At 33.8% G+C, this 23,753-nt stretch overlaps 4 protein-coding genes and 1 pseudogene across 5 annotated transcripts; 1 reads left to right on the top strand and 4 right to left on the bottom strand.

The window, feature by feature from the left end:
• LOC147945526 (uncharacterized) lies at positions 1-630 on the bottom strand. The gene has a single exon (XM_087509286.1). It carries the CDS (start codon positions 628-630, stop codon positions 1-3), a length of 630 nt encoding a protein of 209 aa, XP_087365412.1.
• Positions 631-1,418: 788 nt separating this feature from the next.
• Positions 1,419-1,979, bottom strand: LOC147945525 (uncharacterized). The gene has a single exon (XM_087509285.1). The coding sequence runs from the start codon at positions 1,977-1,979 to the stop codon at positions 1,419-1,421; it is 561 nt and encodes a 186-aa protein (XP_087365411.1).
• Positions 1,980-3,717: 1,738 nt separating this feature from the next.
• LOC104780045 (protein KINESIN LIGHT CHAIN-RELATED 2) lies at positions 3,718-6,701 on the top strand. Of its 2 annotated transcripts, none has more exons than XM_010504501.2 (3): positions 3,718-4,182; positions 4,417-6,243; positions 6,339-6,701. In XM_010504501.2, the coding sequence occupies exons 2-3, from the start codon at positions 4,445-4,447 to the stop codon at positions 6,547-6,549; spliced, it is 2,010 nt and encodes a 669-aa protein (XP_010502803.1). In that variant the 5' UTR covers positions 3,718-4,182; positions 4,417-4,444; the 3' UTR covers positions 6,550-6,701. The 2 variants fall into 2 exon arrangements, with proteins under 2 accessions (XP_010502803.1, XP_010502804.1); XM_010504502.3 differs by having other exon boundaries at positions 4,175-4,341.
• Positions 6,702-8,027: 1,326 nt separating this feature from the next.
• LOC104780044 (GDSL esterase/lipase At3g27950-like) lies at positions 8,028-9,814 on the bottom strand. Its single transcript, XM_010504500.2, has 5 exons — positions 9,465-9,814; positions 9,090-9,290; positions 8,845-9,017; positions 8,491-8,755; positions 8,028-8,415 (listed from the first exon to the last, which is right to left on the bottom strand). Exons 1-5 carry the CDS (start codon positions 9,700-9,702, stop codon positions 8,165-8,167), a joined length of 1,128 nt encoding a protein of 375 aa, XP_010502802.2. The 5' UTR covers positions 9,703-9,814; the 3' UTR covers positions 8,028-8,164.
• A 4,109-nt stretch (positions 9,815-13,923) lies between these two features.
• LOC104783642 (AAA-ATPase At3g28540 pseudogene) lies at positions 13,924-15,576 on the bottom strand (annotated as a pseudogene).
• Positions 15,577-23,753: the final 8,177 nt, after the last annotated feature.

Below are 23,753 nucleotides of genomic sequence, written 5' to 3'. Positions count from 1 at the left end.
CTATGCATACTTAAGCCAAACGAGAAGAAGGTCTTTGAAGTTTTTCCTCTTCTGCTTAGCAAAGATGGTGTCCCTGATTTGTCGATCCAACCCCTTGAAAATGGTCCTTGCGTCTGCGGAGATGCTGTTGTGGTACCTGTTGTTTCGCTCGAACCAGATGGCATAGAGGGTGGCTTGTGCTGCGAGTCGGCGTAAGTGTCTTGGTGCAGTCTTGTCCTTGAGGTCCAACCAGGCTGAGAATGCATCCCATGTGTGGAAAGAAAAGGGCCTATATCCAAGCCGGAAGTGAGAGAAGGAGAGGTTATAGTGGTCAAGTAAATTTGAAAAGCCTCTGCTTGAGGTGATCTTGAGGTTATCATGGTCAAGTAAATTTGAAAAGCCTCTGCTTGAGGTTATTATCATCCATAGATCCTCACTAACAGCACATCGTAGGAAGACATGGTCGCGTGTTTCATGAGTCAAGCCACATAGACAGCAGTTGGGATCAACTTGAAGTCCCCAAGTCACCAACCGCGATCTAGTGGGAAGTCGGTCGAGGTGGATTAGCCAGGAGATAAAAGCATGTCGTGGAATCGCACCTTTAAACCACACCTGCTTGGTCCAGTGCTGATTGACAGCTCGAGGCCGCATCATTTCCCACGTTTTGGAGGTGGAGAAGGTCAAAAGATCCTCTGTGCCTATCCTCCAGGTGAAAAAGTCTTGGGTGGAAGTGAGAGAAGGAGAGGTTATAATGGTCAAGTAAATTTGAAAAGCCCCTGCTTATCAAGTAAATTCAGTTTTATCTATTAAAATTGGATGTTGACAAAAGAAAAGACTCAATATAAATTTGAATGGCTATCGTCGTATTTTCACAATTTTTTTGAGAAATTGAATCTTAAAAAACATTATTATTTCTTACTTACTTATTTCATGGTATTCAAAAAAACATTATTTTAATACTATTTGCCTTGGTGTTCAAATATTTTCGTTTACATTTATTTATATTTTTTGGGTAGAAAATCTATAAAACTTTCAATATACTTTTGTTATCGTTTCAATTACATTTTGGATAGACCCTACACAGATGCCAATAAGGGCTCATATTAGCCGTTATGGGCTTAAAGGTGGACCACATCTGGGCCATAAAACCAGGCTGTCGAACTTGGTATGCAGCTGTAGTCCACGTGTAATATCATTTTGTCATTAAGAGAATTATTCTTACTTAAACTAATTTAATCAAAGTGATCCAATCCTTTATAAACCGAGTGGTCCAGTTCTTTTTTTTTTTTTTTTTTTTTTTTCATAAAGAGTCTAAAGAGTATAGTAATAATTATAACAGTGCATCCACATCATTACATCAAAAAGCTCATTTTTTAACTGTTCACATTTTTTTTTACATCCTACTTTACTTTATTAAACTTGAAACAGAAATTACATAGTCAATTTATGACATACACATCTAACAAGAAATGATTAAACGTTAAAAAGAAGAAAATACAATCGAACAAGTAAATTAAACGCTGCTTTTTCTGGTAAGCCTTATACGCTAGGAGATTATTAAATCTACTATCTTCCTTATTCGTCTTCTTCCCTATATGATCGTCTTGTTTGGCTATCGTTCTTTTGACGAAACTCCAATAAAGTTTGAAACGATCAATGGTTGCGATCCATCTGTTACATCGCTTCCCAAAAACACAGCTCCAGCAACGGGAGATGATATCATTCCTTGTTATAGCTAACGCCCATAAATGCTGACATGATAAGTACCATCTTCTAGCTCTTGTTCCATGTTGACCTCCCCAAAGGCCCCCATTGAAATTAACCGATGTCATTAGGCATTGTTCTGAACCGGGGCTATGAACCGATGTATGCATTAAGCATCTCTTCCATTCGCTTTCGTTGTCAATCCAAAACAATATGATACCAGGATCAAAAATCCAAATTACATCTTCGTACCATTTGGCGGAGGGAAAAGACAACTGCCGAAAATGCCACTTCATTCTTCGTCCAAAGATGGCTAATTGGTTACAGAAAGATGAAACATATTCGGAGACAAAACGCCGACAACCACACAATTGTGGACGCCGGAATAACACTCTACAAGAGAGATGGATGGCTACAAAGAACCAACCGAAACGCATAATTATGGAAGAGAGAGTTTCAGATATACCGAGTCCAACAGTCCTTCGACGGGTGCGATGCCAACACTCAGGAATTTGATCCGTCTTCAAGGCCTCTGATGGTGGCTCTACATCATTATTCTCTGAAATCGAACCTAGATTTATATGATCAGGGGAATAGAATTGAGGCAGACACCATGGATTGAATTGTTGATGAAACACATCTCTTCTCATGGGAAATCTTAAAAACCCTTTCATGAATCGAAGAAGATGCATATAAAGTTCTCTGGATCTGAATAGATTTTATGTAAAAAGAAAAAACTATAAACAAAAGATGAAACGGAAGTATGGCCGACGCTGAAAGCGACGCCGGCAGGAAAGGAATTAACGAAACGGTGCTTTCAGTATCGCCTTCTTCGTCGCAGTCAGAGAGGAGAGAGAAGAAATTTGTCGGCACTGATCACATCCCCTATATATTAATAGTGAAGCACTCTTGAAAAAATGATGATGTATCGTCGCCAGAGAGTTTGAAGCACATTTTAACAAATAAACCTTATTAATTAATCCTAATTACATCTATGCAACTTAAATAAAAATTCATTAAATAAATTAAACTATTTGTAGTTATTTAATTTGAAACTATATTATATTTCTTTCAAAAACAACAAATTAATTTATTTTTTAAAAAAAATAAATAATTATTCATGTTTTATTAAAATAAATTTCATACAAATATTTTTACTCCGTTAAAATTATTATTTATTTTCAAATATTTCACGGGTGAAACATATTTTTATATAAAATAAACGTAAATTTGAATAAAACAAAAAAAATTATTTACATATTTTATTTTACACAAACAAATATCAAATTTTAAATAATAAATTTATTTGATAAAAAAAAATAATGGGATGATTAGAGATAATAAAATGGTTAAGTATGACACGTGGCGGAATCTCAACGGAAATATTATACAGCTGTGAATTTGAAGGGTTTGACGTAGACTTGTGATCTCTTTCCCCCAGCTTTTAATTAGCTGGCTACTAATTAACCGGCAAAACTCAATTCTTTATTTATTTGCTGTTTTTTTTTCTTAACTCAACTAATGAAAGTAAAATGCCTACCAAAAAAAACTAATGAAAGTAAAATATTAAAAAAAATCAATAAAATATTTTATGTATCTTTGTGCACATACCAAAAAAACGTTAAAAATGAAACTAATATGGGAAAAAAATTACAAAAAAATAATAAAACCATGATTTGAGCTGTCTAATTAACCAGCAAACTCACATCTTTATTTCAAAAATATAATTTTTTAAAAAAATGAGAAAAATCTATTAGTGATTTGAGCTGTCTAAGTTAAATTAACAGCAAACTCACATCTATATTTTTTATTTTTAACTCAACTAGTGAAAATAAAATCACGAAAAAATCAGTAAAAGATTCGAGTATTGTGGACACCAAACAAAAAAGATTAAATTCTTTAAAATTTATTTATAAAAATTGAGGGAAAAAGATAAAAAGTATTTAGAAAATGAGAGTGCGAGTAGGGGAGAAGTCATCTTCTTTTTATTGCTTCAAGAGTCAATCTTCTTCAACCTAATGAATGATCTTTCAATTTCTTTTTTAGGTTTTTTTTTTGTTAGTATGTATCTCTTTCCTAAAATAATTAATCATTAATGACATGAAAAAGAGTCAATTATCATCTTCATTTTCTTAACATAATCAATCACTCAATAATTAAATTAAAAGGTAAACAAAAAAAACATTTAAATTAAACTAATCCCATGTAGACCCATAAAATAAAATAAAAAGAGCTTTTTCAAAAAAACATATAGGACAGTGAAAGGGTTTGTGCGTAAATGTTATTGTTGCTTCATCTCTCTCATTATAGAGTTTGTAGTATTAATCTTACACATCATTCTCATTAGCTTTGAGATGATGAGAGGCGAAGAAGAGATATAAAACAAAGTAACACCTAAATGTGAAAAGTACAATACACCAAATCCCTTCTCTTACACAAACCACTAAGTTACGAAAAAAACAGAATCTGTTCTTCAGAGTCAGAGGAGGACACATAAAGGTTTGATTTTTATCTCTTGATTTTGTATAAAGTTTTCATTTTTTCTTTTCAATTTCGTTGAATTTGATTCTGGGTTTCTTTGTGCTCTGTTGTTATTAACTGAATCCTCATCGTCCTATTTAGAGGAATTTATAGTTTCTCGATTTTGGTAACAGAAAGGTTCGAGTCTTTTGACGTTTTGTCTTCTTGTTTTAACTGATTTGACTCTAAATCTTTGATTCTCCATTGATTCAGATTTGGTGAGTTTAAGACAAAAACAGCCATGGATGTAGGAGAGAGCAATGAGAGGGGAAAAGACGATTCAGCCCTTCAAGCTTCACCGAGGAGTCCTCTGAGCTCTATAGATCTTGCAGTTGATGGAGCTATGAATGCTTCTATTGAGCAATTGTATCACAACGTTTGTGAAATGGAGAGCTCTGATGATCAGTCTCCGTCAAGGGCGAGTTTTATTTCATATGGAGCTGAATCTAGGATTGATTTGGAGTTGAGGCATTTGGTTGGAGGAGATGTTGGAGGAGATGGTGGAGAGAGGAAGAAAGATATTGTCTTGGAGAAGAAGGAGGAAAGTAATGGTGGAGGTAGCTTGAGTGAGAAGAAACCTGTTGTATCTCATTCTAATGGTAAGAAGGTTGCGAAAACCAGTCCTACTAACCCGAAGATTCCTGGTTCGAGGATCTCTTCGAGGAAGTCTCCGGATTTAGGGAAGGTTACTGAGGATGAGGAGAGTCCTGAGCTTGGGGTGTTGTTGTTGAAGCAAGCTAGAGAGTTGGTTTCTTCTGGCGAGAATCTGAATAAGGCTCTTGATCTGGCGCTTCGTGCTGTGAAGGCGTTTGAGAAATCAGTAGAAGGAGAGAAACAACAACACGGGTTGAATCTGGTGATGTCTTTGCATATCTTGGCTGCTATATATGCAGGGTTAGGGAGGTACGACGACGCGGTGCCTGTTCTTGAGCGTTCTATTGAGATACCTATGATTGAAGACGGGGAGGATCACGCGTTAGCGAAATTTGCAGGGTGTATGCAGCTTGGTGACATGTATGGTTTTATGGGTCAGGTTGAAAATTCGATTTTGCTCTACACGGCAGGTTTGGAGATCCAAAGACAAGTTCTTGGAGAATCTGATGCACGAGTTGGTGAAACTTGTAGATACTTAGCAGAAGCTCATGTTCAAGCAATGCAGTTTGATGAAGCCTCAAGGCTTTGTCAAATGGCATTGGACATTCACAAAGAAAACGGAGCTGCCACTACAGCTTCTATTGAAGAAGCTGCTGATAGAAAATTAATGGGGCTTATCTGCGATGCTAAAGGAGACTACGAGGTTGCACTTGAGCATTACGTTTTGGCTAGCATGGCAATGTCGTCTCAGAATCTTAGAGAAGATGTTGCGTCTATAGATTGCAGTATAGGTGATGCTTACATGTCTCTAGCTCGCTTTGATGAAGCAATATTCGCATACCAGAAGGCTTTGGCTGTGTTTAAGCAAGCGAAAGGTGAGACTCATTCATCTGTTGCTTCGGTTTACGTCAGGCTTGCTGATTTGTACAACAAAATAGGGAAACTACGTGATTCCAAATCGTACTGCGAAAACGCTCTTAAGATTTACCTAAAACCGACTCCGGGAACTCCTATGGAAGAGGTTGCTACGGGTTTTATAGAGATCTCTGCGATATATCAGTCGATGACTGAGCTTGATCAGTCTCTTAAGTTGCTGAGAAGGGCGTTGAAGATATATGGAAACGCTCCTGGTCAGCAGAACACGGTTGCTGGTATTGAAGCTCAAATGGGTGTGATTTCTTATATGATGGGGAACTACTCGGAAGCTTACAACATATTCAAGAGCGCGATATCGAAGTTTCGTAACAGTGGGGAGAAGAAAACAGCTCTTTTCGGAATTGCTTTGAATCAGATGGGACTCGCTTGTGTTCAGCGTTATGCGATCAATGAAGCTGCGGATTTGTTCGAAGAAGCAAAAACCATTCTCGAGAAAGAGTATGGACCGTACCATCCTGATACATTAGCAGTTTATAGTAACCTCGCTGGAACATACGACGCAATGGGAAGGTAAATTAAAAACTTAAAACAAACATTTTCTAGCTAGGTTATGTTTTTTGGGATTGCCTGTGGTACAAGTAATGTGTGTTATTTGTATTTTACAGGTTAGATGATGCTATAGAGATATTGGAGTATGTTGTTGGGACAAGAGAAGAGAAGCTCGGGACAGCGAATCCTGAGGTGGAAGACGAGAAGCAGAGGCTAGCTGCGTTGTTGAAAGAAGCTGGAAGAGGAAGGAGCAAGAGAAACAGAGCACTTCTTACCCTTTTGGACAACAACCCTGAAATTACAAATGGACAGAGATCGGTTTATTGATGAACCGGGTTATATGCTCCGGTCTAAAATGTATATATATACGAAATACGAATTCAAAATACTGTACTTACACAGTCGAGAGAGATTGAAAAACTGAAGAGGTGTTGCGTTTTCTGATTTTATGCAATAGTAAAAAAAATATTCTTGTTGCATTTGTTTTTGTAAATCTTGGCGATTTTAATTTTCCTTTACAAAAAAAAAGAGTAAACGCAATTAGATTGGTCTTGTTGGTACTATTATGATCTTCTAGAGGGGAAAACGAGCTATTTCCCCCAAGAACTATCATATCTCGCTAGATGGAGCCCGAACTTGAGCCAAAATCTATATAGCCATGTCAACTATGACCAATCTCTATGTCTCCCCAAATTAAAAGTTCTACACCTATATCCCCCTGAAAATGAATTGCTTCCGTTTATCCGGTGAACCGCAGACCAAACAATATAAACTCATCTCTTTCTTACAGTCGGATTTTACCCATCTCTTCTCCCATCCATCTTTAGAATAAAAGAGAAAACAAAGGAACAAATCAATCAGACGAGAAAATGAAAGTCTAAACGTCTGATTAAAACTTCTCATAAGGTATGAATTCAATGGATTACACTCCTAATTATCATCAAAATCCTTATTTCCGTGAAATCCTGAGCGTCACCGAAGAGAGGCTTAATCATCACAACCTTGGTCACCGATCGTAATTACGAATTCAAAAAAAACCCAAGTAGAACAAGAAATCCACAAATTCCATAGATCTATAACAATCATTTTGAAAAAAAGCTCGATCGAATTGAAACTACATTGGATTGGATCAAACAAACTGGTTATGGCATCATCTAATCGAAACGAATCAATCTAGCGATCTCAAACAGAATCATCAATCGCATTGACATTCTTAAGATTTAATATAAGAGAAGAGACTAAGAGAGAAATGTATGTATGTAGCCTACCATCGAATTTTTCCTCGAAGATAACTTCAGCAGAGACGATCACCACGAGAGCGAAAAGAACCAAGGAGATGATATATCTGGTTAAATCGACAAATTCGGGTAAAATCAGGTTTAATCTGGTCAAATTTGGTTTAGGTTATTCGTTAGACGGTTAAGCAAATAGTAAACCGTCACATAACCAGGTCTAGGTGTAACTAGATATAGAACTTTTTTTTCATGGAGATATAGGTGTAGAACTTTTAATTTGGGGGGACATAGAGATTGGTCATAGTTGACATGGCTATATAGATTGTGGCTCAAGTTCGACCTTCATCCAACGAGATATGATAGTTCTTGGGGGGGGGGGAAATAGCTCGTTTTCCCGATCTTCTAGATGTAAGTTTCTGATCAACTCTTGTGTCCGGTCTGTTTGTCATGTTCATGAATGTACACATACCTATTCCACATGTAACATGAGAAAAAGAAACGTGCCACCGAATCAAGAAGTTGTCACTAAGCAAAGCAACAAAATAAAAAAGTTGGCACTAAAGAAAACGGTAATCTGAACTATCCGGTTTAAGATTGATTACCAAACCTGTTACTGATTATATGACTTGGTCGTTTATATAATAAGATAAGGTCTGAATCGAATTTTGGTTTATTTATTCGAAAGCAATAAAAACTAGCTTGGAAATTTAAGTTTTCGTCAGCTTGCAAGCTTTTTGTGTTGGGAGAGGTGGATCTGATATCGAACCATCGAGGATTCGGTTTGCGATTAGCATATTCGCGGTTTCGGTGTAATGTATACCGTTCCAACTTATGAAATATGTAGGGTTTTTGCAGGAAGTACTATAAAGTTCTGTCCCATTTGGAAATATTGTTTTCCCACATCCCATTCCGCGTCCGATCGCCCGAACGCAACAATAATCAAATGGATCCACAACACCTGCATTTAGATTTGATTAAGAAAAACCAGAAGATTATGAGATTTGGTTTAATTGGTTCTTGGTTTAGTGCTTACCGAGATTTATTGCTTTGATGATCAAGTTGTATTTGGCTGTGTAGACGTCAATATAAGTAAAGAGAGAAGAAGGTAACTCCTTGTTTAGTTCGGATATTTTGTACTTGAGTTGCTTGTTGAACTCAACGGCCACATTGTTAAGAGGCTTCAAACAACCGTACTGATCTTGCGGTGTAGCGGGAAAAGATTTCAGAAGATACGGTAAACAACCTGCTGGTCCGGTGTTATGAATTGAGAAGAATCTTGCTCCTTCTTTGTACAACAACTAAGGAAACAAACAAAGTATATTGTAAAGATTAGAGATTCATTTCTATAAAACTGTCCCATAAGCCTAACGATAATTTAGATGCTTACTTTTAAGGCAATGGTGAAGTTTTCGATGATTGTAGGTATAGTTGCTTTGAGTTGTTCCTCTGTCATGTTTTGGAACCCAACAGCAAGGTCGTTCTGGCCAATATCCAATGTATAAAGAGCCTTTGAGAAATCTTTGGGCCGTGCAAGGACTCCTTTACAAAATGGACTTTTTCCTATAAAAGAACATGTATAAGCGCATGCATTAATTTTAAATTCCAGTTTGGTACAATTGGTATTGAACATACCTTTGGTTTGGTTGTAGAGAGACAAAGTACGAGTCTTGAAGTGAATGAATTGTGACACTTGAGTCCCAAGATGGAATGGGCTAAAACAAGCAACGGTCGGGCGGATGCAAGAACCACCAGTCGCAAAATTAGCACCATGCCGGTAATTAGCTCCAACAGAATCCAAGTATGGTGTTAGATACGGTAACGTGAGATTTTCAGCTGCCAAAAATCATAACAAATATATCGCCAAGATCGATTCAATAACCATAGAAAAATATGCTTTGTCCTCTACTAAGCAAAATTACCAACAAATTGAAAACACAAAATTTTTGAATACAAAATCAATGTAGACATTAGAAAAGGACTTTTAAAAAAAAAACAAAGATTACTTACTAATGAAATCTATAATGAGACGGCCATCAGAATGTCGTCCGACAGATCTTCCAAAAAAGGCAACGCCATTAGGTGGAGGAACCTCTCCGATAGCCGCAGAAATAGCTCCGGTATCAGAATTCGAATCTCCAAAGTTATAAACTGCGGGGAACTTGCAATTATTCGATACAGCAGATAACGTATCAGTGAGCCCGAGAAGTAAAAATATGATTCCAAGGGTTATTTTAGAAGTAGCCATGTCAAGTAAGTATAGATGAGAAGAGCTTGACAATACGAGATTAGTCTGGTATTTATTGAAGTCGTCGCTTCACGATTTATATGGCATGTTAAGCTTTTTAAGAAAATGGATTAAATTAAGGGGAAGAGAGTAGATGAAATTATATTATCAACAAGTAGATTATAAAATAAACAGATATATCAAAGTTTCTATAGCAAGTTGTTGTGTAACCACGTGGGGCGCTTTGCTTGACTATTTGCAGTCAATTTTTATGATTTTGTGGATCAAATAACTAGCTCGAAGTCGAATGTCAACGTTGGACACTTACAATTATGTGTAAAATGGCATCTTCTATTGTAATTTTCATGTTAGGATTCCTAAATATGATTCTCAGATTAATGATTTAAGCAAGAAAATAGAACAGCACAGTTTATAGTGTTCACCCACAATATTATTGCTAAATTATGTTTCATACATAGTGGTTTTGATTATATTTGACTGACATTTGTTTAGAAATTAATAAATATAAGAATATGTAGGAGTAAAAAAAACTAAAAATGATGATTAGTGGTTATTAAAAATGTTCATTGAAAACAAAATTGATAGCTGTTAGGTACCTCTACAGTCTACACAAAGTATGGTGTATTAATTTAATGGAGTGTTATACCTTAATACCTTTTTTTTTTTTGATCAAAAGTTATACCTTAATACCTTTTGACTCTAATTCTAATACAATATCGACCATCACAAAGCTCTCTTTACATTTTGTAAATTGTAAAACAAAACAAAAACACAAGCTTCCCTAAACCACAAATCTCGACCTTTTGAGTTCATGTGTTTAACATTTATGCTGGATTTTTCCGTAATCTAAACGTGTAAATTACTTCTCCCTAAGAAACAATGTCTCTTATGAAATATAACGTTACACCCGTATGTTTGACCCTATTATATTATGCATACTAGTTTCAATAATATTAGATTTTTGGTTATGTTTCACGGTGGAAGAAGAGACGGAGAGAGAGTATAAGTTTTTGAATAATTTATCCGAGATAGATATTATATATATGTAGGTATAAATATTTATGCAAAACTTAACAAATATATGTAGGTATAAATATTTATGCAAAACTTAACAAGTAATTTTAAACTAGGTAACAACCCGCACTATATGTGGCATAAATCGATTTTAAAAAAATTATTATAAGTAAAATTATTATTCTAGAACTAATATTTTTTTGTGTCAAACATAATATGTAATTAAAGTTTTTTATTTATTTATTTAAAGCTGCGTTTTCTGTGTAAAAAATATGTTTCACCCGTGAAATCTTTAAATGTGTAAGAAAAATATTGATAAAATGTTACTATTTATTGCAACATGTCTTTTGTGTAGTTTAAATATCAAATTCATATGTTTTATTTTGTAATCATAACAATTTTGCATGTTTCTTATGTAATCATAACAACATATACTAAATTACTCGGTAGATTAATTAATTAATTTTATTATATGTTAGTAACAATCGGATTCTAAACTAATTTTTTTGAAGATAATCTAATTTATTGATTTAATATTTGTGATTAGGCTATTTAAATATTTTGAGTTAGTCAGTTTGTTAATATTTTCTATAAATAACGGATTATAAAGTTTATTTTTCATTATAAATAACAATTTTTATTGAAATCTAAGTTTATTTAATAAAGTTGATTCTATAATTATCTAATTTTATTTAAATCTTATCATTATAAATAACAATTTTTCATAATCTAATAATCACTCATTTTAAATATATTATGATTTTTTTTGGGTACTAAGTTTATTTATAATGATAAGGGTTATTGTCTCATTCCTTTTTAATAGCACATAGATTAATGTACAATTAAAACATATATTCCTATTCGGTTATCAATATTTCCATTTTTAATGATTAATCACAGTAAATGTTGACATTAATTAGTTTACATACTTAGATATATATAAATAGTCACACATCATGATATCCCCTAATTTGTTGTCATTTTTATACTTATTTATGAATATATATAAATCTATATTTATTGGGAATTAAGTTTATTTTAATGAGTTAATTCATGGATAATATATTTCTTTTTATAATCAATTATAATAACTATTGAAAGCTTGTTATTTAAATTATTATGGTAATAATACTAACATAGTTATTTTTTATATGATTTTGTTAATAAGTTATATGTTCTTTATTTTTATTAACTTTATATGTTTGTATAGCCTTTTTAGAATATTTTACTTATATTGATTTTAAGAAATTAATATAAAATATTGATTTCTTAAAAATTATATAACTTCAACTTGTATGTTTGTAAGTAAATTTTAGTGAAATTTTGACTTAAAATAGTATGTAATTATTTAATTAGTTTTAATATGTGATTTTTAAATTTGTGTGAGAATTGATGACATATCTAATTATTATTCAGTTAATTGTTTTTTTTTAATATAATGGTATTTTAATGTAATTAACTAGAAAATTTAAGAGATTTTTTTGCTAAATGTATCTCGAGTTTTCTGACGACGACACATCAGCTTTTTCAAGAGAATGCTTCTCTATTAATATATAAGGGATGGTGAGAAATAGGAAAAAAACCGAGTTGTTAATTATGTGACGTGTCATTCAGGTCATTACAAATGTGTCTTCAAGATCATTAAAAATTATTAATTTTTCGCCATTATGACAGTAGATGTATGATATTACACAAATTCAAACTATAAGTTTGAGTAGTAAATTTGTAATAATTATTTGTTGAGTATACATTAGCAGAGTGGTATACTTGATGTATGAATCTGAGTTTAGTTTAGATATGAAATGTAGTTTTCGGGAGAATCGAACTTGGACTTATATATATATTTTTAGTATCCATAGCTCTATTTTGATTGAACTACTTTGCCAATATCCTTTTTTTTTATAAATGAAAAATGGTTGTCAGCTACGTCAAGTATATACTAATACATCGCCACACATACAAATAATATAAATGTTTTATTAACTAAACGAGCTATTGTCATTACATACAGACATACATAAACAAACATGAGTTATGTGTAATACACCATAACCATCTAATTCTGATACTTTCTTTGCCCGAATCCGGTGTTAACCAATATTAACCAGCGTTGACCGATGTTGACCAATTTTGTTTTTTTTTCATAAACAACAAAAATTAACAAAATAATTACATAACTTTACTAAAAGATTATATAATAAAATTTTACTACAAAATAGTATAACATATATACATTTTCTTTTTGTAAATTCAAAAGTTAGTTTTTAGTTTTGTATCATATCATTTGTATACCATCTTATATTGTTGTATTATTTTGTAGTAAAAAATTATTATATAATATTTTAGTAAAATTATGTAATTTTTTTTAACTTTTGCTGTTTATAAAAAATAAATAAAAATTTTAATTTTTTTTTGGTCAACACCTGTCAATATTAGTCAGTACCGGTCAATACTGGTCAATACCGAATTCCGGCAAAAAAATCATCGGAATTAGATGGTTATGGTGTTGTACACATAACTCATGTTTGTGTAGCTAACAAAACATTTATATTGTCTCTATGTGTGATCATATGTTGGCGTAGCTAGCAATAATTTTTTGCTTTATAAATCAGTATTACTTTTAGTGAAGCCATGGAAATAATAAAATGGTTGGGTGAAGATGATAAAGAATCTGGGTGAGGTTTAGATTGGATCGGGTTTTTATTTCGATTATATTAGGTTTGTGTACTTTTTATCGTGTTTATGGGGAAATAGATGAAAATAATGATTCAAGGGAGAACATGTATAAAAATGTTTTCGGAGATATATAGTCTATCCAACTTGATAACTCGTCAGCCCAATATGTTTCCTTATAATACGTACAGTACATAGAGTGTGTTAAGCCACAATGAATCTTGAGATCACAAGAATATTACCAAGTTAGTAGAACTTAGAACATACGACGATACGAGCTGGTTTGCTTAATTGATATGGTTGGATCATTTAGGTCGATTCCTCCTAATGACGTACACAAGTTCAAATCAACGTATGATAGTTTGATATATCTCCACATGCCAAGGAAATAAAAAAAAGAAGACAAGTTCTACTGTTCTGAATAAAGCCAATAATATGTGGTTGAAATAGTACATCATAATTTGATAAGCGCATTGGACGTTAATTCGATGCATCGCAAGTCAACATACAGGCAGATTGCTGTGACTGGCACGGTACAACTTATAACTTTCTTTCTTAAATTCTTCTTTTTGTATTAAGAACGATTACACATAGGAGATAGGACCCAATAAACTATTTATATTGCATTTAAAACTTAGTTGACGACATTAAACCAAAAGGTCAAAACCACACACTAAAGACTGATTAACTATTAATTCATCACATCTATGCTGGAATTTTGGTTAACATTATCCTGAGCAACGTTGCCATTTTCCTCTAGTTCCTTCTTCTTCTTCTTCTGTTCTTCCTCTACTTTCTTCTTCTTCTTCCTCCTTGCATCTCTCTCTGCTTTCTTCTTTTCTTCCTCAGCCAACTTCATTGCTTTCTCCTTCTCTTCTTCCAAAGCCTTAACCAAGCGCTTAAGGCAAATATCTGCATTGTCATCATCAGATTTCGGCATCAAATTCTCAGCAACATCAGCTGGAGACATGTTGGTTTCCTCCAACAATTGCTTGATTTCTCCATACATGTCATGTGACTTAGTCTCCAAGTAATTCTTAGCCAAAACCTTGAATGCTTCAAATCTGCAATAAGACATCTCAATGTGGTTGTCCATTCTTCCTCTACGTATCAATGCTGGATCAAGATTATCCACAAAATTTGTTGTAAACACAATAATCTTCTCTCCAGTACAAGCTGACCACAACCCATCAATGGCGTTTAATAAACCTGACAAAGTAACCTTGCTCTCTCTTTCACCTCTTTCCCTTTTCAGCAACTTCTCAGCTTCCTTGATCTTCTTCTCTATATCCTCTTCATCCCCATCTTCCTCCTTCTTCTTCTTTCTATGTCCCGTAAGATCAAGCGAACAATCAATATCTTCTTCAACTCTGAGTTATCTTTCACCGTCGTCAGCTCAAGATCATACACATCATACTCCAAGAAATTAGCCATAGCTGATATCATCGTCGATTTCCCTGTCCCGGGCGGTCCAAACAGGAGATAACCTCGCTTCCATGGCTTCCCAACTTTCTTATAGTAATCCTTCCCTTTAGTGAATTTTATCAAATCCTTCTTAATCCTATCTTTCTTCTCAAGATCCATAGCCAAAGTTTCAAACGTTGCAGGATGATTAAAAGGAACATTGCTCCATCTTCCTTCCCTCCATGGATACCATTCTTGGCTCGAGTTATTAGTGTAAAGCTTCCTCTCTCTGTTATTTAACCCTATCTCTTTCCCAACTCTGACAACATGATCAAGATAAGTCGTTGTGATCATATCTCTGTGCCGATTGTGAAAACTCAGAGTCAAGTACCTTTTCTCCGTTGAATCAGATTTATTATAACTCTTCCACACGTTCAAAGACGACACCACCTTCACCCCTTGGAACACATCTTCAACTGCTTCCTGATCGTCCAAACTAAGCACCAACGGTCTGCTGTTTTTGGATTCGTTGGCCTTTAACCTTTGGGCACGAGCCGTTGATTTCGAAGACAAATAGTTGCGTATGGAGTCGTAGGCTTGGCTTTTCGTGAGATCTTTATCTTCAGTATATTCAGTACATTTCTCCAAGTAGTCTCTGATTTGGTATGGCACAAACTGTTTGTACATTGACCAGAAGACCATAAGACTCGCCATCGTCGTGCCCGCGAAACCCCATATTGATCCGGCCTCAGGCATCTTTGTGTGTTGATTTTCTTGGACACTTTGAGATGTGCTTTCACTAATCTTATATAATATCATTAGGTTTTTTCTAAACTTGTTCTCATATTTTGACATTTGGTAATGCTTATATTTGACATGTGTTATCTTTTTTTCTTTCTTAATTATTAGAAATATGATCACATTAATATATCACAATTAATTTCTATATTTCTTAAATATTTTTCCATTTTATTTAAAAAAAATTAATATGTAAATATATAATCAAATTTAATGAAAAAAGTGTACTTGGTTTTAATATATTTAATATAAAATAATATAACCAAATTAGAAGAAAATATAATATACACTTATGAGTTTGAAAAAAAAGAAGACACATGTCAAATAGATAGATACACTTATGAGTTTGAAAAACAAAAGACACATGTGAAATAAATAGAGTGCCACTTGTCAACTCTTCAAAGCATGAATTTCAGAGAACATTATTTTGTTATACTACCTTAATAAATTTTATATTGGTAATGTTTAAGATAGTAATATTCTCACAAATTCATGCTATCTTAAAAGAAAAATAAACTTTCTTAGAAGAAAAATAAACTTTCTTAAAAGAAAAATAAACTGTTTGTCCAAGGAAAAAAATTAAAAATAAACTATCTTAATGTGTGCACAAAGTAAACAAAGTAATGAATAAACTATCTTAATATATTTAATAAGGTAATATAACAAAGTTATGTTTAAGGTAGTATAACAAAGTAATGCACACATATTAAGATAGTTTATTTTTCTTTTACAAAGTATCATATATATTTAAATTAAAAAAGATTCAACCAATCATAAAGAAGAATGCATAAATAATGATTACAGATTATTAAATATTAGATTAGGACCGCAAGATGTGCGGGTCTTAAATTGTCAAATAAAAATAAAAAATGATATATTAATCTTTTGCTATTATTAAAAATTACTTTTCGGAAGTAAATATATATACAAATGTTTTTTAGTTAGAGAAAAAAATCATATTACCATAGATGAAATTTAGTTTTTCTTTATTTTTACATTAATACACTAATTGATATTTTTATATTTTAAATTTATTATAGAAATTATTAAAATAATCTAAAATTAAATTATCAGCAACCAAAAGTTTTGCCAACATTCAAAATGAATATCATTATTGCCAAATTTCAAAAACATTCCACAACTTATTCATATAATATTTTACATGCAAACAACTTGTCAAAGCGTCATGTTATTAACATCCATTAACTCTAAGTTTTACCACAAAGAATGTGTTCATACACCAAAAAATATATTATTAAGTATACTCTTTATCACCACCTATACAATGTATCTATGAAAAAATTGAACCAATTTTATGTTCCTTTGCTTTCACTTTGACATAGTTCATGTAATCAATAAAATTGTTTTGTGTCATAGTTTCCTTAACCATTAAAATTATTCTCACAAAAAAAAACTTATAAAAAGTATCTCCACTATTGCAATGAGTTTATAACCAACCCAATAAAAATTGAGAAATTGAAAAAAAAAGAAGTTTATTTGACATAATAAAAATAAAAAAAAATTGAAAATTATAAGCACAATGACATATGAAACTTGAATAATTCATAGATATGAATAGAAACTAAAAATACTACAACATAATAATTTTTTTTTCAAAAATAATTTGTTCGATATTACAATTCGTTAACTTAAAAAAATATTACAAAACTTTATTTTAAATCATCACATATTTCTAATTTGAAAATCAAATTGAAGTAAATAATGTAAAATCTAATAATACTACATTAAAAAGTAAAAAATATTAAGAAGAAGGAATATAATCAAATACTAATCGTTCAAATCTGATCAAAGGTCAATTAAAACCGAATGTGTACTCCACCACGATCTAGTGGTATCGTTGTAACACTTTAGGATCGAATCCTCAGAGACCAAACAATTGCACTATGAAACTATGAAGATCAAATATAGCTAAGACAAAACAAGAAGTTTGTAAAACAAGTAATAATTAAAAAAATGGAAAGTAAATAAGTTGTTTCTAAATCAAAAAGGAAATATTGGGCGCAGGGAATCTATGGGGATATAATTCTCGGACTAAGGTGGAATATGGGAATGCATTAAACACTGTTCTAGAACTCAAATCACTGTTGTAAAGCTAACCTACTTCCGCAGCGTTAACTATCTATGCAATGAATTCACTAAACCCTAAACCGTCGTTTGGATCTAGCAAATCAAGCAAGCAATAAAGGTTCAAGATTGATCTGTTCACAACGTGCCTCAACTTCAACTTCCGTTGGCTAAGGTCCACCTTGCTTACCTAAGTTCTTTTCAAGCAACTCAACAACACTTTTGGTGCCATGATGAATTAAACCTAAAATCATAAACTAGGTAGCTAATCCAGTTTAAGCATTAAGAACAACAATAGATGAAGAACAAAATAGATCAACCCCAAATCTAACAACCTAAGTTTAGAAAATCATAATTCCCCTTTGAAAGCCAAAACCCAATAGGTAAACTACTCAGACATTGAGAAACAGAAACAACAAATCAAAACTGAAGAAAACATAATTGAATTGCAAAGAGAAATAAGAAATAGGGTTTAGAAATCTTCTCCAAAGTGTCAAGAAGGATTAGAGATCTTCTCCCAGCCCTCAATACAAAATAGTCTCAGAAAATAAAGCTTATGTCTCTGGAGGCCGAGCCTCTAACTTAAATATCAAAATAAAACCCTAAAAGTCGGTTTAAAACGAAAAAGGAAAACTTGAGTCGGGTACGGGACTGGTCGATCTCGAATGCAGATCAGCCGATCCTGGATGCCTTTCTCTGTTTGCTCCATCTGCTTGCTATTTCGATCAGTCTTCACCAAATTGGCTTCAGATGCTTGTCTTCATCCCCAAAACACTCAGTTCCCTTCCAAAGTAGCCTAGAACCTGTACAGACTCACAAAAGACTAAAAAGACTCTGAAAGCACACTTTGACTCAACAAAAGACTCAAAACAAATGTAAAAACTATAGTTAAAAATCCTATAAAATGCAGGCACATCAATTCCCCCGGACTTGAATCTTTGCTTGTCCTCAAGCAAGAACAGACAAAAACTCAGGAACAGAGAAAAGGTTTGAAAGTGGAAACTCACATATTCTTGGGGACCTCTTCTTTGCACTCTTCATCAAATCAAATTAAAAACTACTTTTTGAACTCTGCCCATGATTAGGATCAACAGTCCCTACTCTGAACTCCATAACCTTAAAGAACCTTCAGCATCCCCATTGTTGTCTCTCTACATCATATTAGTAAAAATGTGTGGTCTCACCGAGGGAATATCGATCACTGAACTTATTGACTCCTTCAACCTTTTAATGCCCAAGACTTCCTTCATATGCTCCCTTTTCTCTGCTCTTTTCTCATTTCCAAATGATTGGTTTCTCCCTAATTTTCTAGGGTATCATTGTATTTTTTTTATCAATCCTTTGCTCTTTTCTTGTGGACAGGTTTCCATGAATTCCGAAGGATGCACGGGTTTACGCACCATCCTCGGATCACTGCTTTGCTACCTATATCCACTTATTCTTCTCTTATCTAGGTAGCTAATCCAGTTTAAGCATTAAGAACAACAATAGATGAAGAACAAAATAGATCAACCCCAAATCTAAAAACCTAAGTTTAGAAAATCATAATTCCCCTTTGAAAGCCAAAACCCAATAGGTAAACTACTCAGACAATGAGAAACAGAAACAACAAATCAAAAATGAAGAAAACATAATTGAATTGCAAAGAGAAATAAGAAATAGGGTTTAGAAATCTTCTCCAAAGTGTCAAGAAGGATTAGAGATCTTCTCCCAGCCCTCAATACAAAATAGTCTCAGAAAATAAAGCTTATGTCTCTGGAGGCCGAGCCTCTAACTTAAATATCAAAATAAAACCCTAAAAGTCGGTTTAAAACGAAAAAGGAAAACTTGAGTCGGGTACGGGACTGGTCGATCCCGAATGCAGATCAGCCGATCCTGGATGCCTTTCTCTGTTTGCTCCATCTGCTTGCTATTTCGATCAGTCTTCACCAAATTGGCTTCAGATGCTTGTCTTCATTCCCAAAACACTCAGTTCCCTTCCAAAGTAGCCTAGAACCTGTACAGACTCACAAAAGACTAAAAAGACTCTGAAAGCACACTTTGACTCAACAAAAGACTCAAAACAAATGTAAAAACTATAGTTAAAAATCCTATAAAATGCAGGCACATCAATTCCCCCGGACTTGAATCTTTGCTTGTCCTCAAGCAAGAACAGACAAAAACTCAGGAACAGAGAAAAGGTTTGAAAGTGGAAACTCACATATTCTTGGGGACCTCTTCTTTGCACTCTTCATCAAATCAAATTAAAAACTACTTTTTGAACTCTGCCCATGATTAGGATCAACAGTCCCTACTCTGAACTCCATAACCTTAAAGAACCTTCAGCATCCCCATTGTTGTCTCTCTACATCATATTAGTAAAAATGTGTGGTCTCACCGAGGGAATATCGATCACTGAACTTATTGACTCCTTCAACCTTTTAATGCCCAAGACTTCCTTCATATGCTCCCTTTTCTCTGCTCTTTTCTCATTTCCAAATGATTGGTTTCTCCCTAATTTTCTAGGGTATCATTGTATTTTTTTTATCAATCCTTTGCTCTTTTCTTGTGGACAGGTTTCCATGAATTCCGAAGGATGCACGGGTTTACGCACCATCCTCGGATCACTGCTTTGCTACCTATATCCACTTATTCTTCTCTTATCTAGGTAGCTAATCCAGTTTAAGCATTAAGAACAACAATATATGAAGAACAAAATAGATCAACCCCAAATCTAAAAACCTAAGTTTAGAAAATCATAATTCCCCTTTGAAAGCCAAAACCCAATAGGTAAACTACTCAGACAATGAGAAACAGAAACAACAAATCAAAAATGAAGAAAACATAATTGAATTGCAAAGAGAAATAAGAAATAGGGTTTAGAAATCTTCTCCAAAGTGTCAAGAAGGATTAGAGATCTTCTCCCAGCCCTCAATACAAAATAGTCTCAGAAAATAAAGCTTATGTCTCTGGAGGCCGAGCCTCTAACTTAAATATCAAAATAAAACCCTAAAAGTCGGTTTAAAACGAAAAAGGAAAACTTGAGTCGGGTACGGGACTGGTCGATCCCGAATGCAGATCAGCCGATCCTAGATGCCTTTCTCTGTCTGCTCCATCTGCTTGCTATTTCGATCAGTCTTCTCCATATTGGCTTCAGATGCTTGTCTTCATCCCCAAAACACCCAGTTCCCTTCCAAAGTAGCCTAGAACCTGTACAGACTCACAAAAGACTAAAAAGACTCTGAAAGCACACTTTGACTCAACAAAAGACTCAAAACAAATGTAAAAACTATAGTTAAAAATCCTATAAAATGCATGCACATCAATTTTCCCGGACTTGAATCTTTGCTTGTCCTCAAGCAAGAACAGACAAAAACTCAGGAACAGAGAAAAGGTTTGAAAGTGGAAACTCACATATTCTTGGGGACCTCTTCTTTGCACTCTTCATCAAATCAAATTAAAAACTACTTTTTGAACTCTGCCCATGATTAGGATCAACAGTACCTACTCTGAACTCCACAACCTTAAAGAACCTTCAACATCCCCATTGTTGTCTCTCTACATCATATTAGTAAAAATGTGTGGTCTCGCCGAGGGAATATCGATCACTGAACTTATTGACTCCTTCAACCTTTTAATGCCCAAGACTTCCTTCATATGCTCCCTTTCCTCTGCTCTTTTCTCACTTCCAAATGATTGGTTTCTCCCTAATTTTCTAGGGTATCATTGTATTTTTTTTATCAATCCTTTGCTCTTTTCTTGTGGACAGGTTTCCATGAATTCTGAAGGATGCACGGGTTTACGCACCATCCTCGGATCACTGCTTTGCTACCTATATCCACTTATTCTTCTCTTATCTAGGTAGCTAATCCAGTTTAAGCATTAAGAACAACAATAGATGAAGAACAAAATAGATCAACCCCAAATCTAAAAACCTAAGTTTAGAAAATCATAATTCCCCTTTGAAAGCCAAAACCCAATAGGTAAACTACTCAGACAATGAGAAACAGAAACAACAAATCAAAAATGAAGAAAACATAATTGAATTGCAAAGAGAAATAAGAAATAGGGTTTAGAAATCTTCTCCAAAGTGTCAAGAAGGATTAGAAATCTTCTCCCAACTCTCAATAAAAAATAGTCTCAGAAAATAAAGCTTATGTCTCTGGAGGCCAAGCCTCTAACTTAAATATCAAAATAAAACCCTAAAAGTCGGTTTAAAACGAAAAAGGAAAACTTGAGTCGGGTACGGGACTGGTCGATCCCGAATGCAGATCAGCCGATCCTAGATGCCTTTCTCTGTCTGCTCCATCTGCTTGCTATTTCGATCAGTCTTCTCCAAATTGGCTTCAGATGCTTGTCTTCATCCCCAAAACACCCAATTCCCTTCCAAAGTAGCCTAGAACCTGTACATACTCACAAAAGACTAAAAAGACTCTGAAAGCACACTTTGACTCAACAAAAGACTCAAAACAAATGTAAAAACTATAGTTAAAAATCCTATAAAATGCAGGCACATCAATTCCCACGGACTTGAATCTTTGCTTGTCCTCAAGCAAGAACAGACAAAAACTCAGGAACAGAGAAAAGGTTTGAAAGTGGAAACTCACATATTCTTGGGGACCTCTTCTTTGCACTCTTCATCAAATCAAATTAAAAACTACTTTTTGAACTCTGCCCATGATTAGGATCAACAGTCCCTACTCTGAACTCCATAACCTTAAAGAACCTTCAGCATCCCCATTGTTGTCTCTCTACATCATATTAGTAAAAATGTGTGGTCTCACCGAGGGAATATCGATCACTGAACTTATTGACTCCTTCAACCTTTTAATGCCCAAGACTTCCTTCATATGCTCCCTTTTCTCTGCTCTTTTCTCATTTCCAAATGATTGGTTTCTCCCTAATTTTCTAGGGTATCATTGTATTTTTTTTATCAATCCTTTGCTCTTTTCTTGTGGACAGGTTTCCATGAATTCCGAAGGATGCACGGGTTTACGCACCACCCTCGGATCACTTCTTTGCTACTTATATCCACTTATTCTTCTCTTATCTTTTTTTTATTGAGTATTGAAGCACTACAAGAAAATGTCACATATATAGCGTCCGGAAAACGCTATAATAGAAAATCATAGCGTTATGACAAACGCTATGTCTGCGCCCGTTATAATAGATATAGCACTTTACATAGCGGTTTTACCTTATGCTATATTAGTTATCTTTTAGATTGTGTTTTCTTTATTGCTATTGTATACTTTATAATAGCAATTAATCTTCATTATTATTTATTGTTTCATATCATTTGTTTAGTATTATTATTTTGATTGTACCCCAGATTTTTTTTTTCTTATATTAATTAGCTCTGTTATATTTTGCTTATTAGATAAACATCCTGCATTTGTCATACCAACAATATCTAAAGAAAAAAGTTCATATAGCCACAATCGTGAAATACAAGAGAAAGGTTCCACAAGTACAAATACAAAAAGTTCTACTAGCCAAACAAGTTCCACTACCCAACACAATTAATCCACCATAAGAGAAAGGACCCAATGGAATGTTGTGGAAGACCTGAAACAAGTTCCACTACCCAACACAATTAATCTATGAGGAAGCATTTCTTCTTATCGGCATCTGCAAAAAGGTAGTCAAAAACGAGAATCAAAGAGATATTATAATAGATTAGAGCCTTAAATCTGAATTAAGCTTAAACCAAAGAACTATTTAACTGTACCAAAATTTCAACGATCAAGTTTGAATGAAGCTTAACAAGACCTGAAACAACTTAGAGTCAAAAAAATTCTAAATTGAACATGAAATAATGTCTTATCGTCCTAATAATGCTTTTGGAGAGAATGTTTTGAGTACCTTTGGTGAGTTGAGCCTTCAGTTCTTTAATAATACACATTCCTTGACCATGACTTGTAATCACTTCAAATTTTCCACCTCCACTCAACACGTCTTCGTAGTCCAAATCTTAGGAGTACCTGAGAAGAAGCTAACACAAAATTCCAGTATTCATAAAATTTTAGTTGAAGATTACAAGAGACTAATCAATAAGAAGAAAGACAAGAGACTAACCAAAAACCAATTGAGAAGCG

Source organism: Camelina sativa, chromosome 4 (assembly GCF_030686135.1).
Source record: "Camelina sativa cultivar CO46 ecotype springtype chromosome 4, ASM3068613v1".
In the NCBI taxonomy this organism is placed as follows: domain Eukaryota; kingdom Viridiplantae; phylum Streptophyta; class Magnoliopsida; order Brassicales; family Brassicaceae; genus Camelina; species Camelina sativa.
Note: the sequence above shows the minus strand (reverse complement) of the source record. Positions and strands in the feature narration are given on the sequence as shown.